This window comes from Borostomias antarcticus (genome assembly GCF_949987555.1).
Source record: "Borostomias antarcticus genome assembly, chromosome: 5".
NCBI classification, from domain to species: domain Eukaryota; kingdom Metazoa; phylum Chordata; class Actinopteri; order Stomiiformes; family Stomiidae; genus Borostomias; species Borostomias antarcticus.
In genome coordinates, this window is record NC_140238.1 from 13,445,139 (window position 1) to 13,468,086 (window position 22,948).

General features: G+C 40.8%; 3 protein-coding genes across 3 annotated transcripts in view; all 3 read left to right on the forward strand.

Moving 5' to 3' along the window:
- The window catches only part of LOC311309589 (kinesin-like protein KIF6), a gene marked incomplete at its 5' end in the record, with an annotated part of 82,376 nt that extends 79,630 nt beyond the window's left edge, over positions 1–2,746 (forward strand). The window contains one exon of the mRNA XM_084438919.1: positions 2,287–2,746. Coding sequence (XP_084295045.1) covers positions 2,287–2,297 — 11 coding nt within the window. The 3' untranslated portion in view covers positions 2,298–2,746. The remainder of the gene's footprint in view (positions 1–2,286) is intronic.
- Positions 2,747–5,046: 2,300 nt separating this feature from the next.
- LOC311309591 (potassium channel, subfamily K, member 16-like) lies at positions 5,047–14,453 on the forward strand (the record flags this gene model as incomplete). The annotated part of the gene is made up of 6 exons (XM_084438921.1): positions 5,047–5,259; positions 7,154–7,268; positions 11,350–11,516; positions 11,755–11,923; positions 13,021–13,187; positions 14,388–14,453. The coding sequence occupies 6 exons, from the start codon at positions 5,047–5,049 to the stop codon at positions 14,451–14,453; spliced, it is 897 nt and encodes a 298-aa protein (XP_084295047.1).
- A 1,780-nt stretch (positions 14,454–16,233) lies between these two features.
- LOC311309592 (potassium channel subfamily K member 17-like) lies at positions 16,234–22,809 on the forward strand (the record flags this gene model as incomplete). The annotated part of the gene is made up of 5 exons (XM_084438922.1): positions 16,234–16,449; positions 20,075–20,189; positions 20,421–20,587; positions 21,392–21,560; positions 22,577–22,809. The coding sequence occupies 5 exons, from the start codon at positions 16,234–16,236 to the stop codon at positions 22,807–22,809; spliced, it is 900 nt and encodes a 299-aa protein (XP_084295048.1).
- Positions 22,810–22,948: the final 139 nt, after the last annotated feature.

The following is a 22,948-nucleotide window of genomic DNA, read 5'->3' on the forward strand; positions in this document are numbered from 1 at the left end:
CCGGACAAAGGGGACAGGTAGGTGTTTCTCTTTTGCCCCAAACATGGAGGTTATCTGGACTTGGCAGGACATCGTAGACAGCTTGGACTAGGAACCTGATAGGATGGAAGTCTGCTTTCCAGATGTTGGACCAGGTGATCTTTCTTTGCAGAACGTTTTCCCATTTAGCTCAAGCTCCTTGCTGCCCCATTCCCACCATCCTGCTAGCTCGTACTTCCTCCAAGCCTGCCCGCACTTCCTCCTGAACGAGGTGCTGACGCTCTTTGCCTTGGGCCTTGTCAACCCTGCCGGGAAGTAGCCAATGCCTGCACGCCCTGCTGCATTAGATAGCTAGCTGCTGATCTTTCTCTCCAAGGCCTCAACTGTTGTTATGGGCACTGCATACATCAGCAGGGGCCACAGGATCCGGGGCAGGATTGAGTGCTGGTAAATCAAGCTCTTTGCCAGCCTTCTAGATGGAAGCAGAATCCTTCAGGCTGCAGTGAGAGCTTCCCAAGGCTTTTAACTGGCTGCTCTGTAATGGATGTAGCCAATGAAAGCCAGAACCTGTCCACTACTTTCCCCCTCTTCAACACTAGAGACCTTGATTTTGCTGGCTTAAAGCTCATCCTTGTCCAAGTAATGGACTTCTGTAGGCCTTGGAGAAGCTGCCTGGGACAGATGTGGTGACAGTCAGGTCATCCATGAAGGCTCTTATTGGGGGTTGTTGCACTCCAGACCTGCACTCTACCTCTGCCAACGTGACGATCATGTTTATGACGAGGGCAAAAAAGATGACTGAGATTGTGCAGCCTGTAATAATTCCTTTCTCAAGCCGGTGCCAGTCTGATGTACCTGACTCAGCAGTAACTCTTAGCCTGAAATTGCTGTAATAATCCAGGATCCATGGTTTTTCTGGGAACATGATGTTGCTGGAGGGCAAGTTAAACAAGCTTGTGTGATATGGATCCATAAGCATTTGTGAGGTCCAGCCATAGCATAGTCGGGTCTCCTTTTCCTGCATGAGCCTCCCTGATGAGTTGTGTGACCACTCCTGTATATTCCAAACAGCCGAACAGAGGTGTCAATATAGCTGTTCTTCAGAAGGAACTCAGTTAGTCGTTGTGACACTGAAGAATATCTTGCCTTCAACGCTTAGCAGTGAGATGGTTCTGAACTTGCTGATGTTCTCCGAGTTCTCTACCTTGGGGATCCATATGCCTTCCTCACATCGTCACTGGTGAATAAATATTAAGGTGTGTGAAAGTTTTTACGAATACGCCAATTGTCCATGCCCCGCATGCTGTCACTCTGTAACATCACCATCAAGAGAAGAATAGGCCTATTTAAAACCTCACTGCAGATATGGGCAAATATGATTTAGGATAGCTAATAGGCCTACAAACTGAGATGTCTGTTTTTGCAAAAGAACCCCTCGATGTTGTCAGTTTAATCGGGAATAATAGTCTGAATCAGATCTGTAATCATTGAACAAAGAATTGATTGGTTTGTGTGAGTCAATGATCCAAAATCAAAATAGGAATTGGATAGAGTTTGGATTACTGGAAAGATCCGTGGTGAATGGAGAACGGCAGGATGGCTGGACAACTGAATTTTAAACTCACAACATTCTAGACTATGCTACTAGCCATAATCCCTAATTGGCTCAAAACAGTGGGGGCTCTTACTGGCGGGCTGCCTCGGTTTGGTGTGAATACCTTGTCAGGGGATGTTGTTGCTTAGTGGGAGAGGGTGGACCCTCTTTCTGGACGATTCAGTATACTGAATCGGCATCAAATGTCAGTCACACTTGAGCCAATCAGACTGCCTGCTGGAACTGCTGCCTCCGCGACCCGGCCCTGGATAAGCAGATGATAATGGATGGATGGATGGATGTTTTTAATAAATTTGCGCAAAAAAAATAAAATAACGTTTTTCACTTTGTCATTATGGAGGTGTGTTGAATTCTGAGAAGGGTTAGGATTAGGGCTGTAACTAACTAATAACAAAATGTAAGAAAAAAAAAGAAGAAAAAAAAAAGTGATGGGATATGAATACTTTCCTGATGCACTGTAAGCGTTTAGTTGTAGCCTACATGGTACCTGTATTATGTACAATGAGTCTTAAACTTAACCCGTAGGACTTATTTCTGTACAAATATCCAATTTTATTTCTAATCTTAATCATTACCATGAAGAGTTAATCTAGTCATTTATGTTAATGTCATTAATGTGTAATGAAGATAGAATTAATGAAAAATGTAAACCCCCATTGAGACCCATTCCTTTCAATGTTTTTGCCTTTCAGGGCCACACTAGTAAATGACCTGTGATGGAGAATTTCCAAAGGGTTCCCCCAAATGCTTTTTCCTGCCTGCTGGTCAACCATCTGCAACCATGAAGTGAAACAATACACTTTCCAGACATCCGACAACAAATTGAAATGTGACACACTCAAACAGAAGTTACAAGATCCTGAGATGTCTATTGTGGTCAGCCTTTTCCATTTTGGATGATAGAGGTTTGACAAAAAACTGATGGCGCCTTCTGTTCTCATCCACCAAGGTGGCCTGCCTCGGCCACAGACTCGTTGGTGTACACACACACACACACGTACACGCACACACACTATAGATGTGCAATGTTATGTAACAGCAGCCTGTAGTAGTATAAATCACAGGCAGTGCTGCATGTTTAATCTGAACAAATGTTTTCTCAAGATATCAGAGGGACTAACTGCTTACTAGAACAGACATTAACTGCATCCCACCTCCGGACAACCTTGATGTGTTTAAAGAGGGGAATGAATCATGATACTGTATCTCTACTGTTCAAAGAGGTTTTACCAGATGGCACGTGTTGTAAAAGTTGTGTTTCAAATGTAGTCCTCATATGAATTGTATTTTTTTCCATGTGTTGCTCTACAATAAATGTGACAGTGGTGTAAATCTTGTAGATGATGTCCATTCACACCCCTACAGGTTGATCTCCACCTGTTGTGGTAAGTACTCACTTCAGTGTCATTGGCAAAGACCAGAATTAGTAAGTGGACAAAATATGTAAACATGTACATGTTCGTTCTTAGTTTGTAAAAATATGAATTGTCATATAATTGCTTCTATTGAATATCAAAATATTAAATGTTTAATTGAATATCATTATTTGTGAATTTAGTGAATCTGTACCCCTTTATTAAGTACAATATATTTTTTAAACCATCAAATGAACAGATTCACTTGTGATGGCTGACCTCTAAAAACTCCTCATACACATTTTGTTGATGGCAAAGCCAAAGCCTTTTTGCATGGCTCAGGGGAGATTTGTTTTACAGATGATCTGGGAGGTGAGAAATTTGCATTGAGGTTCAAAGTTGTCTTAGGAGAAAGCCACAATCACAGTCCAGGTCACCATCCCTGCCAAACTGCCCAGTCACATTTTCCATGACTTCTGATTCTGACATGTTGATTCCATTTTGGGTTACTCTGCTTGCTGATACTTATTAATAACTTTTTAGATTGACTGATTAATTTCTTTTTTTAAGAAATGTATACAATTCAAGATTCCTTTTATTCGTCACATGTAATGTACGGTGTACGCTCACAGTGAAGTGTTGCTTCCAGCTCCAAGATTATGGTATAGATAAACTCTTATACTCAATTCCAAATTTACAAGTTACAAATTACAAAATTCCAATTTTACAAATGTACACAATTACACAATAAGTACCTTTTCTATAAATATAAAATAGCCTGGTTACCGATGTGGTGCCCCCCTCCTCCCCCAAGGTACGTTCAGCTGACCTTGCCACTCTGTGTAGGGCCTTGCGGTCCTGAGAGCTGCTGTCTCCGTACCAGATGGTGATATTCCCAGTCAGGATGCTCTCGATTGTGGAGGAGTAGAAGCCCCGTCGGATCTCGTGGGACGCTCTGAATTTCCTCAGTGGTCTGAGGTGGTACAGTCTCTGATGAGCTTTCCTCACCACAGTGTCTACAGTATGTTTGTTGACCATGTCAGGTCCTTGGTGATCTGGTCATATAAGGTCATATTCAGTGTATCGTTTTCTGCTCATCAGAAACGTCTGTTAAGGTCTTCACTGCTTTGTCAAGAACGTTGTAGCCCCATTTTTCAAGATATAGCTATAGCAAATTGTGTGATTTTTATTTTAATCTGAGAGAATTAAATGAGAATCTATGACCCCTGAGTCGTTGAGTTTTACTGGCTACCACATAAGAAACTACAGTAGGTCAACTTATTTCAATGATAACAAATTGAAGAACATTTAATTCAAAAGGTTGAGTATTTGTATCTAGAAATATGCCTGGTGCTACTACTGTGCTACATGTACATATGTTGTCAGTGATCAGTGAGGAGTAATCCCACATGCAACAATGTCATCACTATGGAACATGCATCCCCCAACTCTGCGCCTGCCACCCCATCAGGTAAAATATTAACTTATGTTCTGCTGACCAGAGGATGCACCTGCTTCCTTAAAAGGAAAGAGGAGGAAAAATTATGGACGTGTTGTTTGTGCATACATGCATGCTTGCATTTGTGTGTCACTATAATTCTATGGAGGAGGGGGTGGGGGGATTCTGATGGTTGTCAGAGAAACCACCACAACCAAACTGTGCTGCTGCCTTTACCCAATAAAGATCAGATTGCAGAATACCTGCTTCAGTGTGGACAGCCACATCAATCAATGAGGATACAATAAACCTGAACATTTTGTCTAGGGCTTAATTTAGCTTAGTTAAAGGGGAACACCTCATCAATAGAATATTCAGATTGGTGTTGTTGCCCTTGACTAAATTCCATTCATTTCAGTCTGTTTAGGCTATTGTAATTTACACCAAAGATGGAAGACTGCTTCGAGGAACTCTACGTGAGACCTACAAGCCACTATTTTGAATGAAGTTGTACTTGTCTGAGTTTTAAGCCTATGGGTTCTACTTCGAGGAGGAGATAAAAGATTTTAGCAGCAAGAGTACAGTACCATCTAATCCTTCTTTGGCCTAGTTATACAGCACGGCATATCTCCCTGCATCTTGCCCAGTTCTGGGTATTGATGGCGAGATTCCAGGTGACCCGTGTCAAGGTGAGCAGGACTGCATTCTTGGTTCTGGCCCAATTCATATACTTGTTGTTGGGGGCCACCATCTTCCAGATATTGGAGAGAGAAGCCGAGAGCAACAACCGTGAACACTTTCAGTTAGAGAAGCTTCACTTCCTGACCAACTACACCTGTCTGGACAGACCAGCCCTGGAGAAATTTGTGAAGGTCTGATTTTTTTATGTTCATATATTTTCTGTGTATTATTTTGCAATGTGGCTAATGATCCAGAAAGTACTGTTCTTAGCCACAGATTGTGCATTTTGCACTTATTCACAGTGACCCATATATTTACTGTATGTTACTGTAGATACAGGAAATGCATCCACTTTATTAGAATGTTATTAGCTTGATCCTAGAATGGTAGTAAACCTCATAGTTATCAAATGTAACAGGACAATTTAATGTGTTGATTAGATAAATTAACTGCCATTTTTAACATGTTAATTAAATTAATGCAAATTCATCTAAAAAATAAAGACTTACTATTAAACTAAACTATTTTTTTATTAATCGATTTTACCCGGCAGATCCGGTAGGTTACAGAGAGCAGGCTGCACAGAATGAGTAGGCTATGTAGCTCAGACAGCAGGTCAATTGCTATGGTAGAAGACAGGGGCTTAATGGAAACGTTGCAAATTACATCCTCCAGTGCAGCTACAAGCTCTCATCAAGCTCTCACAATAATAGTTTCGAAAATCCATGGATGTATTGGCGCAAGCTGAATATGTTGCTCAGATTGATTGATAGCCTTCCATATAACAAGATACTGCAAATAATTTAATAAAACAATATATTGACTTCTAAAGCCACCTTTTGTAATGTCTATTCAATGCTTTATTTGTCTGCCACAATAATAGAATATTTTTAATGAAATATCTTCATTATCTTCATTAGGGGGCCCAGCAAAAATTATATGCAATTAATTAATTACAGATCATGTAATTAATTAGATTATTTTTTAATCGACTGACAGCCCTACTATCAATATAATGTAGCTGGGTAGTTCATCTTAATCCAATAAATTCTGCTTTAAATCAGTAAATTTATGTTTTTTAATAAGTATGTGCAATATTTTGTGTATGAGGAAACCTAAGTGGAGTGTGTAAGAAATAAAGGTTTTCTTGACCTACTGATTAGAAAACGAAGACTTTGGTTCCAAAACTAGAACATTGAATTTCCACATTTGCATTTTATTATCAGACTAGAAAGGAAAGAGCACAGGCCTCTGCGCATTGATGCATATTGTTGGTGTAACTCAGTTGAAATGGGGCTATAAGATAATAGTGTTTGCTTGAACAGCAAATAAATTAACTTGATCTATCTAAAGCTGATTTGACTCATTGTAACGAAGAGCCAAAATTCTTTTCTTTTTTTTAACAAAAAAAAATAAATCATGATTCAAACCGAGGACTACAGATTACTACTGCAACACCTTAAAAAACACTCAGCCACCGGGCAGTACAGTGAATCTGGCAAAAGACGAAAAGATGAAGTGAAGGGCATTGTCCAAATATAGCCAAATTTAGTTTTATTTTAATTTGTGTATCCGCCCAGTAATTCAGATCCGCTACAAAATGTAATGTGCTCTAAGTTGGCCCATGCTACAACCCCCCACCGTTGTTTTTTCTGCTAAAAAACTAATGAAAGAACATATACGACTGAAAATATATCCCCTGCCCCTGCGGTCGCCAGGCACGGAGGCAAAAAGGTATTTCTGTCATCAGATTGATTATACATTTTTGTTGTACAGTACCTTAAAATCCGTTTGTCCACAAAATTCTAGCTATATCTAAAAGAGTAATGTCAAATAGCCAACAGTAACTAAAGTTACAATAACCAAAGTCTTCTTACACAGAGCCACATTCTATATTAACGTATAAACCTGTGAATCAATATAGTATGCAAAAACACTTTGGTGTTTATGAAGAAGTCAGAGTAACAGTACTTACACAAATCTCACATTTGACTCAATCTTTGAGTTGGTTCCTAATTACAAATATTTGTCTAAGAAAGGCCATAAGAATATTCCAAAGACAACTGTTAACTTTTAACTCTGTAGGTGATACTGGAAGCCTGGGAGAATGGGGTGAACCCATCTGGAAACTCTACCAACCCGAGTAATTGGGATTTTAGCAGTTCCTTCTTTTTTGCTGGCACTGTGGTTACTACAATAGGTGAGTGTAGTAGTCTATCATTGGTCCCTTTCACATTTGGTCATTTAAAGCTGCATGAGAATGAACGTTTTTATGGTTAAATAATCAGGGTTTTTAGGGTTTTCATTTTTCCCCAATCTAATATTAACAAAAAGGATGCTATGCCTACTAAAGCTCATCTGCTGATCTATTTAAGAGTCAAAGCAATACCTTGTGATAGTTCCAATTCATACATTATAGCCAACAAAATGTAAAATAATGAGCATTAATCGGGACATATAGGCCAAGCCTAGTCTGGTTCTTGAAAGGCCAGGAAAATGTTTGATAATGATGATAGCTGATGATGATGTTGATAGCTAAATGGGTGATTGATTTTGTTCTCAGCCCGGATATTTGGCCTACCTCCGCAGGATGACCTACCACCCATTATGTTAGAGAACCATACCGGTCTAAATATGATTTGATCTCCTAAAACTAGTCACCCAATGTATATCATATTACGACAATCCATTCTACAAAGTATTATTCACATTAAAATATATTTGCACTTTCGCATTTTATTTACATTTCAAAAGTTGAATGTGATGGCTTCAAAACCTATTTTTTAATTGTTCCCTCGTTGCGCTGACAAACTTGCCCCGGCTAGTTAGAAAATAATTTTCAGTAGTTGAACTAGAGCAGATTCAACTTGGCGCTCAGGTGATAACAGGGTAATACAAGTCTTTCAGGTGCTCTTGGGGTTTGGGAGGGAAACTTCAATGCAAAAACAGCAGGTCCCCAGGTACTCAAAACCAGAAGATGAGGAAGGTAGGATAAAAAAGCCTTTATTCAGTCATCATGGGCTTAAAAATATTAAAAACGGACATGTGTCGACTGCACTGGTCTTCTTCAGGGCAGAGAATGGTAAACACACCACTGAACTGTCTGGGCTAAATAGACAAAGCCACACCCTTAAGCGGACAGATGCATAATATCAGACAATCGGACAGATGCATAATATCAGACAATCAAGCCACACCCTTCAGCAGACAGATGCCTAATAGAAAATCACTGCAGGACAATTATCCAATCACTGGGTCAGTATGATCAGGATATGTGGCCTATACAAATATGCAGTCTATAGCCTACAGGTAAGAGCTCTCATACCCAGACATTAGGCTACCTGGAGAGAGAAAAAAACTACATAAGTACAAAAGCACAAACAAGACAGAGAAAGATAAATAATACATTAAACTATAATACAGAAGATCATAAAGCCATAAGTCAAAAGAAACATTTAAGCTCTATGTCCTCATTCAGACCTGGATGGTTCAGCGCATCTAAGTGATGGATCCAAAAAGATTCTCGTTGATTTAGCTTCCGGATCCAATCACCTCCTCTCACTAGAGGTCTAATATGTTCAATGGCCTCTATTTTCAAAAGTGAGTCGTTCTAATTGTGAAACCGCATGAAGTGCTGGGCCATGGGATAATCTAAATTGTAAGAGTTAGTATGGTGTATTTGTGCTCAGCTAATCGACCGCGTAGGCGTTGTTTAGTACGACCTACATAGAAAACACCATCACAGGGGCAGGATAGACGATAAATAACAAAAGTCGTGTTACAGTTGATGAAATCCTTAACATGAAAGGTCTTGTTAGATTTAAAGGACAATGTCCTTTAAGCGTGGTTCATAGACAACGCTGTGAACGTGGCTCTACGCAAGTGGTTCACTCGCGCGGGGGTCGCTGCCTTGCGTCAGCGCCCCTATCGGTTTGTGTGAAATAGCACTTGTGCTCGCGTAAAGTTACAAATTTCTGCACGACACACGTTGCTACGCAAGGACGCGTCAACGTCACCTTGCGTAGCTCGCACTAGTGTCGCTTGCGTTGACTATGAATGGGCCCTTAAAGTCAACAAAGCTTGACAGACAACATGATTACAATGAGGGCAGTGCATACACCGAAAAACTCCAATCGGTCTCCTGAGCCAGGATTCTTTTTCCTCTGGGGGGAGATAGCTCCAGACAACTACTTTCCAGTAGTTTTTATTTTCGTTTTAACCCTCTTTGCACAGCCTATACCAACGGTCTGTCTTTTTCCTGTTTACATGGTAGCTGTTGCTAGTAACACTGGCTAGAGAATCTAGCATAGGTGGATTAGAGAATATAACACAGGAGTTCAACGGATTCAAACGAAAATAATATAAAATAAAAACTAGGCCTACTGAAAATTATTTGAAACTAACTGGGGTGAGTTACTGAAAATTGTTTGAAACTAACTGGGGCAAGTTTGTCAGCGCAACGAGGGAACAATAAAAAATATGTTTTAAAGCCATCACGTTCAACTTTTGTCTCTTCAACACTCTTGTCTCGTGTTGTGTATTGCCATTTTAATTTATTACTGTAAAGCACTCTGTGCATCCGTGCTGTGAAGAGCGCTATATAAATAAACCTTACTTACTTACTTACTTACTTTTGAAATGTAAGTAAAACGCGAAAATGCAAATATCTCTTAACGTGAGCTTTGTTTTGTAAAATTGATTGTGGTAATGTGATATATCTTGTTGGGTGACTAGTTTAAAGATATCAAATCATGTTTAGACAAGTATGGTCCTTTAAGTTCAATTCATGGGTAGCGCATCCTGTCAGGCAGGAAATGTTGATAGACATTTCGACATTTCCTACCTGACAGGATGTGCTACCCATGGTTTATGCACAATAAAATGGGTCATAGGACATTCTAATAGACATTTTCTACCTGACGATGTGTTACCTATTAATTAAGCACAATATAATGGTTGGTAGGTCATTCTGAGGAGGTAGGCCAACTTTTCAGAATGTCTGTATTTGGAGAGGATGCACTGTGCGAGAGGACATGCAGAGGACTGATTAACACGAACCCAATGGCTACGCAGACGGCGTCAGTGTTGGTTCCTTTGGTTCAATACAAGGATGCGTTGTATAATGCAGCCATGATGTATACACAAAGCATGAATTGTCTGTGACACACTAATGCTCGTTGGATTAATCAATTCGCCTAATATCTGTCGGTATCCTACAATATAGTGGATATAGTGGGGCGGCTGTGGCTCAGTTGGTAGAGCGGGTCGTTCAATGATCGAAGGGTCAGCGGTTCGAATCCCAGCTCCGACTGTCCACATGTCGAAGTGTCCTTGAGCAAGACACCTAACCCCAAATTGCTCCCAATGAGCAGGTTAGCACCTTGCATGGCAGCTACCGCCATTGGTGTGTGAATGTGTGTGTGAATGGGTGAATGAGAGGCCATTGTAAAGCGCTTTGAGTGCCGCTAAGGTGGAAAAGCGCTATATAAGTGCAGTCCATTTACCATTTATAGTATACAGACAGCCAGAAAAGCCATGTTATCAAATTATAGCTTGGCTTTGCCAGACCCAATTCACAAAAATGAAAAGGGTCTGGAAACTCACAGTTGCTTTCCGATTCCCAAGGGGCGTTACCAACGGGCGTAGATCAAAATGCCTCTGGACGCAATTGGATAGACTTACAACCAATCAGCGAAAATGTCTCTACGGTGCTTCTGTTCCGTCATCTTATTAAACCCGCCCCATATTAGATAAACGGTTGTGATTGGCACAAACAAATTTCTGTTCAAGCGGATTCCGTTAGAACGGTTGGATATCCAGACTGATCTGCGGAGTGAAATCAAATGTGAACTCGCAAGATCAGGCTGGCGACGCCAGGCTTATCAAATTACCCCTGTACATGAGAAAATGTTGTTCACAGATTGGATTTATATTATGGATAGTCATATTTCATTTGGCTCAATAAAATGTAAAAGACATTCCCATGATGTGTTATGTAGGCTACAAAAACATTGTTTTCATCATAAATTTTCATAAAGTTGATTGTAGACTAATCAACCAGAGGGGCCACCGAGTGCCGAGTTCTCATGCAGCTTTAAAAAGAGGTGATCTTTATTGTAATTTCAACTGGTTTATTTGTTAGGTTGAGATTTATGCATTGTTGCAGTTTTTAAGGTGTTGGTGCAGTGTTTGAATGTCTGTCGACTTTTTCTACAATGTCTGGTTTATTGGAGTTAGGTGTACCCAACAAATGCTAATAGAAGATAATTGTTTATTCACAGGTTATGGTAACCTGTCCCCTAGCACTGTTTCTGGTCAGGTCTTCTGCGTGTTCTATGCATTATGCGGGATCCCTCTCAACCTGTCCTTCCTCAACCAGCTGAGGAAGTGCCTCACCCTCCACCTGAGTCGTCTGGAGAGGGGCGTGGTGTCTGTGGTACCACACAAGGTGTATAAGGATATCCCTTCAAACTCCATTAAGAAAGCAGTGTATAAATTTATATTACCATGAGTTTCCTGTATGGCCTTTTTAAAGTAGCTTACATTAAATGTTTTGCTACAAAAAAGAACAAAATTGACTTGGTATAATTAGGTGGCAGGTTCCATTACACCCAATGACATCAGTCATGAAATATATGAAATGAAGGAAAGCTCCTAATATCCCCTTTACTTGATTGTCTTTCTAGCAATCAGTGGACATTCTAGCTGTGAGCTTGTTTCTCATCATGGGCAGCCTGCTGTTTCTGGTCATCCCTCCTCTAGTGTTTAGCTGTGTGGAGGGCTGGACATATGGAGAGGGTTTCTACTACACCTTCATCACCCTCAGCACCATTGGGTTTGGAGATTATGTTGTGGGTGAGTAGTTTTACTGGAAGTAAAAATGTGTAGAGATGAGACCTTCAGATCTCAGTATTGTGTAAAAGTAAAATGATTTAACAATTTAATTTAAATGTAGTGGAAGACTAGCCTGGTACGACCATCCCGTTCTCGAGAGCTCATTCTGTTTCACTAACGCAGAACGGTCTGGCCTTCGCCTCCTCCAGAGTGATTATGCCAAAATCCAGACCATACCGGGCCAATCAGGGACTGTGTTTTAACTGCTGCCCCGCCGCACAGTGGAAAGCAGCCCCTGATTGGTTCGTGTCCCTGCTGCTCGCTAAACAAACATGGCGGCTCCCGAAGCAAACATTAACGTTAGAAGAATAAACGCAGCTATAAGTGCAGTTATTGCAGAAATAGACTTAATCACACAACACTTAAACAAGAACAAGAGTATGCACTAGCGGAGTTTCTCAGTTTTGCCGTTCTTCCGACTTAGTCTAGGGCCTTTCTCGTTCGCAGTTGTTTTGCCGGTCTAGAGCGGAAGCGCGATGTTGCATCGCATAATCATCCAGTCTGGACCGGAAGAAAAACGGTTGTTGTAATGTTTTTACTGTAGGCTGCACATGGTGAAGTTTCGAGTAGCCTAGATAACATTCGCGATGGCATCGCCAGGCATAACACAGACGAAAATTGTAAAAGAAGATGCGAGGAGAACTACCGGTTAAGGAAAAATAAAGCAAGCTGATGTTGGAGGCGGGCTCTACAGGTTCGAGCCGGATGAGGGGGCGGGCTTAAGGCAGTGAAGTAAATGGACACCAGGCTCTTCTCCCCGAGGAGAGACTGATGACGCGAGGCTACTTCCGACTAGATTTGGCAAAAGTTTGCTGAACGCTCATTGGCTGAAGGTGTTTGTCTGTCAAGGCAAGTACCCCCTCCCACATAATCGTTCTCTATGGGGCGAAGCAGTGAGCTTGCTAGATCGGGATGGTCATACCAGACTAGTGGAAGACTACTTTATATTTACATTTTGGAAACGAAAAATACAAAAACATGATTGTGTTTCCTTAAGTTACATGATGGCAAGTTACAGTACATGTGACAGTGTTCTTGTGTCTTCGCAACTCTCCCAGGAACTGACCCAGACAAGCACTACATATCTGTGTACCGGAGCCTGGCAGGAGTGTGGATCATCTTTGCTCTAGCATGGCTTGCAATCATCCTCAACATGATGTCCAGTTTAATGGAACACACCATTGGGCTAACACATTCAGGCTTCGAGACCCAGGAGGATAAAGAGGTGTCACTTAACAAATAGGATGAGGGATTGGGGCAGAGAGTCATCCTGTCATGGTCTGAGAATGGGAACTGGATACTTGTTATGCAGTTAAAGGAGATATATATTAGGTAAAGACGCACCAGTTTAAATGTACTAAGTTACAAGAGTGATATGTGTGGTATGTGTGGTATGTGGATTGAAGGATGTTTGTGTCATGTGTACAAGATGTACCATATACAATTAAATGCTCACGAGGCCTCCTCACATAGTGATTTTGAGTTTTTTCACATCTTATCATTTGCATTCCATCTCAGCTGTAGGCTACCTGCGTTGTGGTTCACCTTCGCCAACTGACACAAGAAACAACAGAAACAGTTGGTTTAATGAGATACCTAATCATGTCATCTCTCTTCTCCATATTTCCACTGTTACATGCCTATGAATTATTTAGGCCACATTTCGATTTTTAGTACAGTACATAAAATCCATCTGGATTATTTTAACGTGCAGGGGAGAGCTACAGTACAGTACTTGTTCACCTCAAGGACCTTGTCGTCAGTGGAAAGATGTGCTATTTTAATGGCGACAGACTATAAATTAATAAACTTTATAGTTCGTAGTTGTTAGTAGAGAGTTGAATGTTTGTTTCCTGGGTCAAACCATATGTATATAATTATATTAGTAAAATATACTGGAAATGCTGCCTTTATATATATATATTTACTTTACATGTTAATATTCTTCTTTTGCTAACATTTTATACAGTTGATGATTTTTTAAACAAGTTATAATGACTGATTTGCAGAAATTGTAGTAGTTGACCAAGAGGTTTGCAGTATCCTTTTACCTACTGTACTTTTACCTACTGTAATTAGTCTCTGACTGTGTCTTCGTTGTTGTCCTTACTGCTGTATTTCCCCTCTATCTATCTATCTATCTATCTATCTATCTATCTATCTATCTATCTATCTATCTATCTATCTATCTATCTGGCTTCCGATCAAGTCCCGCATCTCCTACAAACTCCTCCTCATCTACAAATCCCTCCATGCCCTTGACTCCAAGTACCTACAGTATATGACCTCCACCAACATACCCCATCCCAGAACCTGCGGTCCTTAGACACGGGTCTGCTCTTCACCCCCCGCACCAGCCTGCAAACCTTTGGGGACAGAGCCTTCAGTGTGGCAGCCCCCACCCTATGGAACTCTCTCCCCATAGACATTTATAACGCCCCAGCCCTCAGCCGTCAAAACCCACCTGTTCACCAAGGCCTTTGGCCTGTAGTTTTAGTATGTTAGTCAGTTCAGCCTTTCTCAACCAATGGGCCGCAGCCCACCGGTGGTCTGCAGAGCTCCATCATGTGGGCCGTGGAGGCAGTGGTAGCCTACTGCCAAATGGTTTGAAAAAAATAAAATGAAAGTTTGGTCATTTACAAAGCTAGTTACTTTTGTATTTAAATGTACTAAAAAATTCACATATAAATAAAAAATGTCAAGTTAAAATGTATAATTTCAATGACTAGTTACGTTTGAATATCACCACGCCATTCACATCCGTTGGTGTTGAGACAAATGTGTTCGGCTAACGTAGCTAGCAAACATTCCCTCAGATCTCATGCATTTGGGAAGGTAGTCCTCAGTCCTCCCAATTTTTTCAGTAATTAAAAGGTTGAGAACCCCAGAGTTAGTTAGTTAGTTACAAGTAATCGGTTAATGTGCCCTTTTTTGTTCTGGTCTGTCTTGTCGGTCTGACTTGTTTCTCACTGTAAAGCATCCTTGGGTCTTTAGAAAGGCACTATATAAATGTAATGTATTAATAATGATGAATTATTATGCATTATTAATTATTGTTTTTTTTATTATTATTATTATTATTAGTATTATGTTTTAATGTCTGTTTACAAAGGAACACATTTACAGGTATGTTAGTGGTAACTAAATCAGACAATGAATGAGCAAGTAATTACAGTTACATTTACAGTACAGTAGCTAGCTGGGTTATAAGCTAACAAACTGATTGCTAACCTTACTGTCTGAGCTGAATCTGAGAGGTGTGTAGCTAGATGCAAGTGCCACACGCATGCTACCTCATTAGTGGACATCATAGCTTGTTGCTTTGTTGAGGACAATTAGGCTGCTTGCTTTGATGATGGTCAAATCCAAAATAGTCAATTAAAAACAATTACCCATGCATCTGTGCTGGCCTGAAACTCCCCAGTCCTTCAGGTGCCGCATCGTCTAAGTCTGTGTATAATTTGTGCTCCTCTTAGCTTTTCAGTAGTAAATCCACTGATAAAGTGCATTACTGTCACATGTTGTGATTTTTTGTTGACTCCTTTAAATGAATGTCATGGATGAGTAGAAGGGCATGCACATTTAATCCTAAAATGTCTTTTCCCTTGTCTGTTCCCATGTCCAGTTCTCAAATAAATGCACAGTATACTCTCAGATGTGCAGATACTGAATTGGAAATATATAAAAGCATATACCAGCCATAAAGAATTAACTAGCCTAGGTAAAGTTTAACACATCACATAATTTAGTCACATCAATATATACAGTATTACGCTACAATTTGGTCGCTCATTTTGGTGGCCAGAGTACGACTGTAGCTCTCCCAACTGCCATGCTGGATTGTTGAGATTGAGCCCACATTGCAGCCCTCTGTATCTCTTTCTTTCAATACAGCCTTCTCTACCTGTGACCCATGCCCATGCCTCATACAGTATCTCTCTCTAAATCTCTCATTCCCATTATAAAAGCTAGGCCTGGGGGTTTTCAGACAAGATAGAATGACCTGACATGTCACTTATAAAGGCCCACAGTTTCTGTCAAGGTCACATAATACAACAAATCGTCAAACCACAGTCTTTACCACTATGTCTCCCTCTCTCAGACCTCCCATTTCTCTAGCCTGTGAGATTTGCATGGCAGGCCACTGGAAATTTCAAACAGGAGTGAGGTTGTAGATTAATTTGCCTGAGAACCCAGACAGGCTAAACCCACACACTTCACCTTCGCCACTAAAGTAAGGTTGCCCTGTTAATCCAGACCATAGTACTGAAATGGGCTTCCTCCAGCAGTGCAGCCTGACTCGGGTGCCCTCCATCCTGATCTTGGGAGCGGTGTATGGGGCCTATGTGTTGATTGGTGGGGTGGTTTTCTGGCAGGTGGAAGGACGACTTGTTCAGGAAGATATAAACCGTATTCTGGAGGAGAAAGGCCAGCTACTGAACACCTACTCCTGCCTGAACCAGGAGGGTATGGAAGCACTGGCTGGGGTGAGAGACAATTGCGGAAGATCTGAAATAGGGAGAATAAGAGATGGGGCAGAGTGTTCTTACTCTTTATATGTTATTCCATGTTCTTTTTTTTACTATCTCTGCTGAATCAAATTAATTTGTCATGTGTTGAATTTGAGTTAATGAGTAAGATTTGTTGTTGTGTAAGTAGGTAAATGTAATATAAACTAGATAAAAGATTTAACTCAGCAGTTGTTGGAAAGCTTGTGATGAGGGGATGATTCTTAAAGCTTCTTTAAGACTTTACCTTTGGTGAATGTCCCTGTACCTTCTACAAAGTATAACATGTACTGTACGTAGGCCAGGTTCTATGCTGTATTAGTGTTGAATTCAGCCTTTAATGTATGGTAAACAAATGCAAAGATATAAACAGCAGCATCTCAGTATTCCATTTAAAAGTAAAAATGTGTTAACTCACTGCTGGAAAGATTACATTTAGGCAACATGGCCATCTCTTTCCATGCAAATCCAATGCCTACTGCCTGTAATTCTGCACTTGCTACAGTACTTGCCTTTGTGTCCTCCTCTGATTGGTCATTCTGAAAACACATTGAAAAAAGGTGTAGTCCAGTCAACATTTCAGTGCACTTGCCCTAACTTAACAAGAATCTGCAAAATGTGTTTCTGCTTTTGACTCCAGGGCGTTGAACCAAGTACTTTGTAAGAGCCGATTCATGGAATTGGTCAAAATGATATATCTTCCTTGGATCCCAAAAGATATTCCCCTAACCCTAACCCGAAAATTGAAGTTGCAAAGAACCCACTCAATATAACAAGCAACAGCTTTAGGATCACTAAATAGTCATATTTTGTCCATGTCCTGTAAGACGTGCGAACAGCTTTGAATCATTGAAGCCTTCTCTGTTTAGTGATTTCAGGTGTACCAACATTCATGAAAGCATATCTTCTTCAAATATTTGCAGATTTCAATGTATGGCACATCATTTGAAAGCTTTCAAACCCCATTAAATTTTGGACACTGTCAGAATTTGTAAAAAAAATAAAAATAAAAAACCTCCAGTGGTGGTCGCTGAATAGACCAATCCACACCTACCTGAAATTGAGGTCTAGTTCATAGGATATGGAAAACAATAGCTCTAGTTGCTGAAGTTTTGTGAAAAAATTCTAAAGAACTGAGTTATCAGCCTTAAAATATAAATCTTTCGGCTATATGATACTATATTTACCTCCGCCCCAGCGACAGCGCAGGGAGAGACGTAATTTTTTGGTGCTGAGCGTGTGTGTTTGTTTATTTATTTTTAGCAGAATTACGCAAATACTACTGAACTGATTTTCACGAAACTCAGTGGAAGGGTGTAGCATGGTCCAACTTAGAACCCATTCAATTTTGGTGCAGATCTGACGCATGGGTCGGGTCCACGGCCTGCCCAAACACGGCTGGCCATTCACCTCCATTCATTTTTTGAACCAGGACTATGCAAAAACTGCCAAACTGATTTTCATGACACTCAGCCGAGGGGTGTAGCATGGGCCAACTTACAACCTCTTAAATTTTGGAGTGGATCTGAATCACAGGTCGGGTCCACAGGCCGCCCAAACGCAGCCAGACTGCCCATTCACTTCCATTCATTTTTTGCACTATGATTACGCAAAAACTACCAAACCGATTTTGATGAAACTCGGTGAACGGGTGTATCATGGGCCACCTTAGAACCCATTACATTTTCAAGCAGATCCGAATCACAGGCTGGATCCACAAATGAAATCAAAACTTAACTGTGTGGGGGAGCTAGAACTATCCATTCACTACTCCACCTCCAGTCATTTTTTGGACTAGGATTATACAAAATGAAAACAAAAACTTAGAACGAATCCAGCTACCTGTGTGAGGGTGCTAGAGATATTGTGTTTGGGCTGGGTGTGCAGGGGGAGAGCCAGGAGTGCACCACACTGTCCCCGCTGGCTGTGACCCGAGGGGGGCGCCACAGAACCAGCCAAATACAGCCACCCATTCACCTCCAGTCATTTTTAACTCCGCCCCAGTGAATCCCGAGCCGCCCAAACACGGCCCAGATGGCCATTCACCTCCAACTCGGTGGAGGGGTGTAGCATGGGCCAATTTAGAACCCATTCAATTTTGGCATGCACAGAGCCACAAAATGCATTCAGGGGCGGTGGTCTGTGCTCGCAGAGCACCATTTCTAGTATATAATTTGGCTATTATACAATATTATGTTGGTTGTTTTCCATCCACCACTTCTCATGCCATTTATTAATCTTCTGATTACAGATACTTTAACTTTTTTTTTGCCAATTCATTAATTTACTCATTTGTTCATCCATTCTTTTATTGAAAGCCTATCTTGCAGAAAGAATGTACATATTTGTGCAGACAGAAATGATGGTGCTCCGCTGAGAAATATCATTCCATCAATTTCCCTCTATTCAATCTTCTCTCTTTTGCCCATTTGAGATTGATTTCATCAGAACCTTAAGATTGTGTGCTTTATAGATAAAATGTATTATTATTATTATTATTATTTACATTTGATTGGCTTATGTGTGTTTGTGGGTTTTGGTCATACAGTACATCTGGCAAAGCATGCACATGTGTATCCTCCATGTTTGTTCCTTCTGGAGGTGTTTGAAGGTACCATCGGTCACCTCTAGTATTAGGACAAGTAATATGAGTATGCATATCAACAATCATACATTTTCATATGCATAATGGTAGGAGACAAGTCGGTAGCAATCCAGGGACTGAGGGGAGGATACATTTTTGGACAAATAGGACATACTCCTTGGTTCATTAATGCACCACTGCTCTCTTGGTCAGTTTGGCTTAAACAAGAGTGCCCTCTTCAGGGCATATGGGAACTGAAAAACCTGTCAAATGGCATCAAAATGTCAGTATACTGTACATAGTTAGCACTTACAAATAAGTCTATTACTTATTAATGTTGAAATTGAAAGTGGAGTAAACTGTTTAGAATTTAATTACTATTGGTGTTATTATGATTGTATAGACTGGTATATAATGGAAATAGCATACACCACATACTGTATGATATAACATAGATTTTCACCTCTAGCCTAAGAAATATCACGCCTGTCTAACCCCAAGCCCTTGCATAACTTTGTGCAAGTGAGTTTAAGCTTTCTCTTCTGGGATGAACCATGCCAAGACTATTATGCAATGGGCTGTGTCAATACTTCCATTCTGACACAGGTGTGTGACATAACTAACTTTGACATCTTATGACAACTGTGTGCCATTGACCTAAATGCCCAGATTGTGCTCATATGATCATTAGAATATGGGGCACTTGGTACAGTATGTCCACACAGCAGGCCAAATGTTATATAATAGCTATGTTTGAGAGGTACTGTAGGCTATAGTTGTGTTTTTTTTTTTTACCAGGTTGTGGTTATGAGATCCTGCTTGTTAATTGCATTCGGACAGTTTTAAGAAGCTATAAAGAGCAAAATGCTATAGAGGACTACAGCTACAGTACTGTAGATTATCAAATAATGCCCAATTTGGATGAATATTTTCAAAGCAAGTTAACATTTTTAAAGCCACTGTACTTACCCTATTCAGAGTGATTATTAACAATGAAGTGGTCCTTCTTGTGGATTTCAGATGGTTCTGAAAGCCTCGAAGGTTGGGCTTAGTGTGAATAGCAACAAAACGATGGATGGCTTCTGGAAGTTCACTAGCTCTGCTGTGTTTGCTGCTACGGTGGTCACCACCATAGGTAAGACTTCAAGGAACTTTTGATAAAAAATTTATCTCATAGTATATCTAATTCATCTCGGTTTTCCAGGCACAGATTTAGCTCAGTAAAATTATATTTTTCTGTACCTACAGTAAATGTACCTGGACATTAAATGTCCACAAATGGACATTTAATAAATAATAATCTGCAATTATATTATAGTTATGAATAATTGCTTGAATCTGTTTGTGATCTACTTCTGTGTACCAGGTTATGGGAACATGAGTCCTCGCACCATGACTGGCCAGATCTTCTGTGTGTTCTTTGCTCTGTTCGGGATTCCCCTTAACGTGGTGGTCCTTAACAGGGTGGGCAAGTACATGCTGGTCATAGAGAGAAAAACCTGTGACTTCCTCCAGGGAAAGACCAGCCACAGGGTGAGAACTCCATTTATAGCACAGAAACTTGACTGAAATTAAAAATGTACATAGATTGAGTTCAAGGGTATGCTATGACATGACAAGAGTGTATTCGCTGCACAGCAATACTTACTAAAAAATGGTGCTCAGAAAGCACAGACCTCCGCCCATGAATGTATTTTGTGTCTGTGTGTGTGCCAAAATTGAATAAGTTCTAAATTGCCCCTCCACCGAGTTTCATGAAAAGCGGTCTGGTAATTTTTGCGTAATCCTAGTCCAAAAAATGAGAGGTCCAGCCGTGTTTGGGCGGCTTGTGGAGTTTCATGAAAATCAGTCTGGTAGTTTTAGTGTATACCTGGTCTAAAAATTGAATGGAGGTGATTGGCCGCCTGGGCATGGGCGCCTCATGGACATGCCCCGTGATTCGGATCTGCTCCAAAATGTAATGGGTTCTGGGTTGGCCCATGCTGGGTGTCCAATGAATTTCCTGAAAATCTGTCTGGTAGATTTTGTGGTAGATTTTGTGTAATCCTAGTCCAAAAAATTAATGGACGTGAATGGACAAACAAGGAAACAACTTGTGGACCCGCCCTGCGATTCGGATCGGCTCCAAAATTGAATGGTTTAAGTTGGCCCATGCTACGAACACAAAGAACACACGAACAAACACACGCAACTTTACCTCTTGCCCTGCTTTGTCGCTGTTCTTTATCTTCAAAGCAATCAATATTGTTTATTGAGAATATGCCTTTTTATGACTCACCAGTAGTCTCTTATTTTCTGTTACACACTTTTTTGTGTCCTCTCGTCCACCTTGGTTAGAGGTGCACTAGGTTCATGGTTCACCTGGTGTCCTACCTTTGTGGAGTAGCATTGTTCTTTGTGATGCCCATGATGGTGTTTGAACAGCAAGAGGGCTGGACCTACCCCAAGGGCATCTACTATTGTTTCATCACACTCAGCACCATTGGCTTTGGGGACTACGTTGCAGGTATAGCATACCATCAGCTTTGGGGACTATGTATATATAGGTATACAGTGGCATACCATGGCTGGGGTTGGACAACTCATCACCCTAAAAGGCCTGACAACAGGTCCAAATTTGCAAATGACATGACTTTTTTTTCTCTTAAGTTAACTTTAGTAATTAGCACCTCAACAGGTGAAATCATGCTTAAGGAATCAATATAATACTTCCACAGTATTCTGAGAATTATGGTACATATTTGATCATTTGGTCCAGCTTAGCTAATATATATTTTGCCGAGATAAAAGTGGGAAAACATGCATTGCATTATCATAGGGACATGGTGTGACCTGTTGTACTAATTATACAGGTTTCACTCACTGTGGTGCTCGTCATCAGTTCCCTTCCTCACAAGCTATTACCTGGCCTTGATCTTGGTCCTCTGACTTACAAACACACATGATGTGACCAGATCCTGAATTCATGCTTTGTACAGCTGCTACATCGGAAAGATGGCAATTTGCAGGCGTAGGTGGCGGTAATTAAAGAGTGAATTTAACTAATTTAACTTGTTATACTGAACACTAAACTGCATAGCGACCCCAGCCATCGAGCTGGACTCAACTGTAGATCTGAGTCCACTGTTACAGGTGTCACTATCTTGGTCAACAATATTGTTTTCAACTGTAGATCTGAGTCCACTGTTACAGGTGTCACTATCTTGGTCAACAATATTGTTTTCGCCCTCACAAGACATAAACTGTGACCTGGTCTCGATGTCTAACCTTCTGACATTAACACACATCACCACCTTCCAAAAGCAACACTTTAGCTAACTGCATCACAGAGCAGCTGGAATTTTGATGCAGTGTTTCAAATGAGTACACTGGTAATATACATGTACAGTATATGGAGAATGTTTGAATAATGTCCTACAGTAGCTACACATTTTGTGTTTCTTTATAGGGTGTAAATAGAAGTTGTAGAATTCAATAAAGAATTTCTCATTGTTCTCTCCCTCCAACTCTCCGCACGCTTAGACTGGAACCCTGACCGAGTCTACCCAGAGTGGTATAGTGTTCTCACGGCCTCCTGGATCTTCTTTGGCCTGGCGTGGTTGGCCCTCGTCATAAACCACTCCATCGATATTCTAGAGAGGCTCAACGCCCATCTCAAACGTTGGTGGAGTGGCACAGATGACTGCCAGGATGAAGAACCTGGAACCGCATCCACAGAGGTGGAGGAGGTCAAGGAGGCTCCAGTGAATGGGTGATACACGGGTGATTTGATTTTGTATAGAGGAATAGAGAGGTGACTGCTCACAGTTTCTAGGCAGTACAAGTCTGAGCTTGGATAAAGGGCAGTGACCTGGCACCTCCATAGTACGGTACTACTTTGGAGGGATAAGTGGT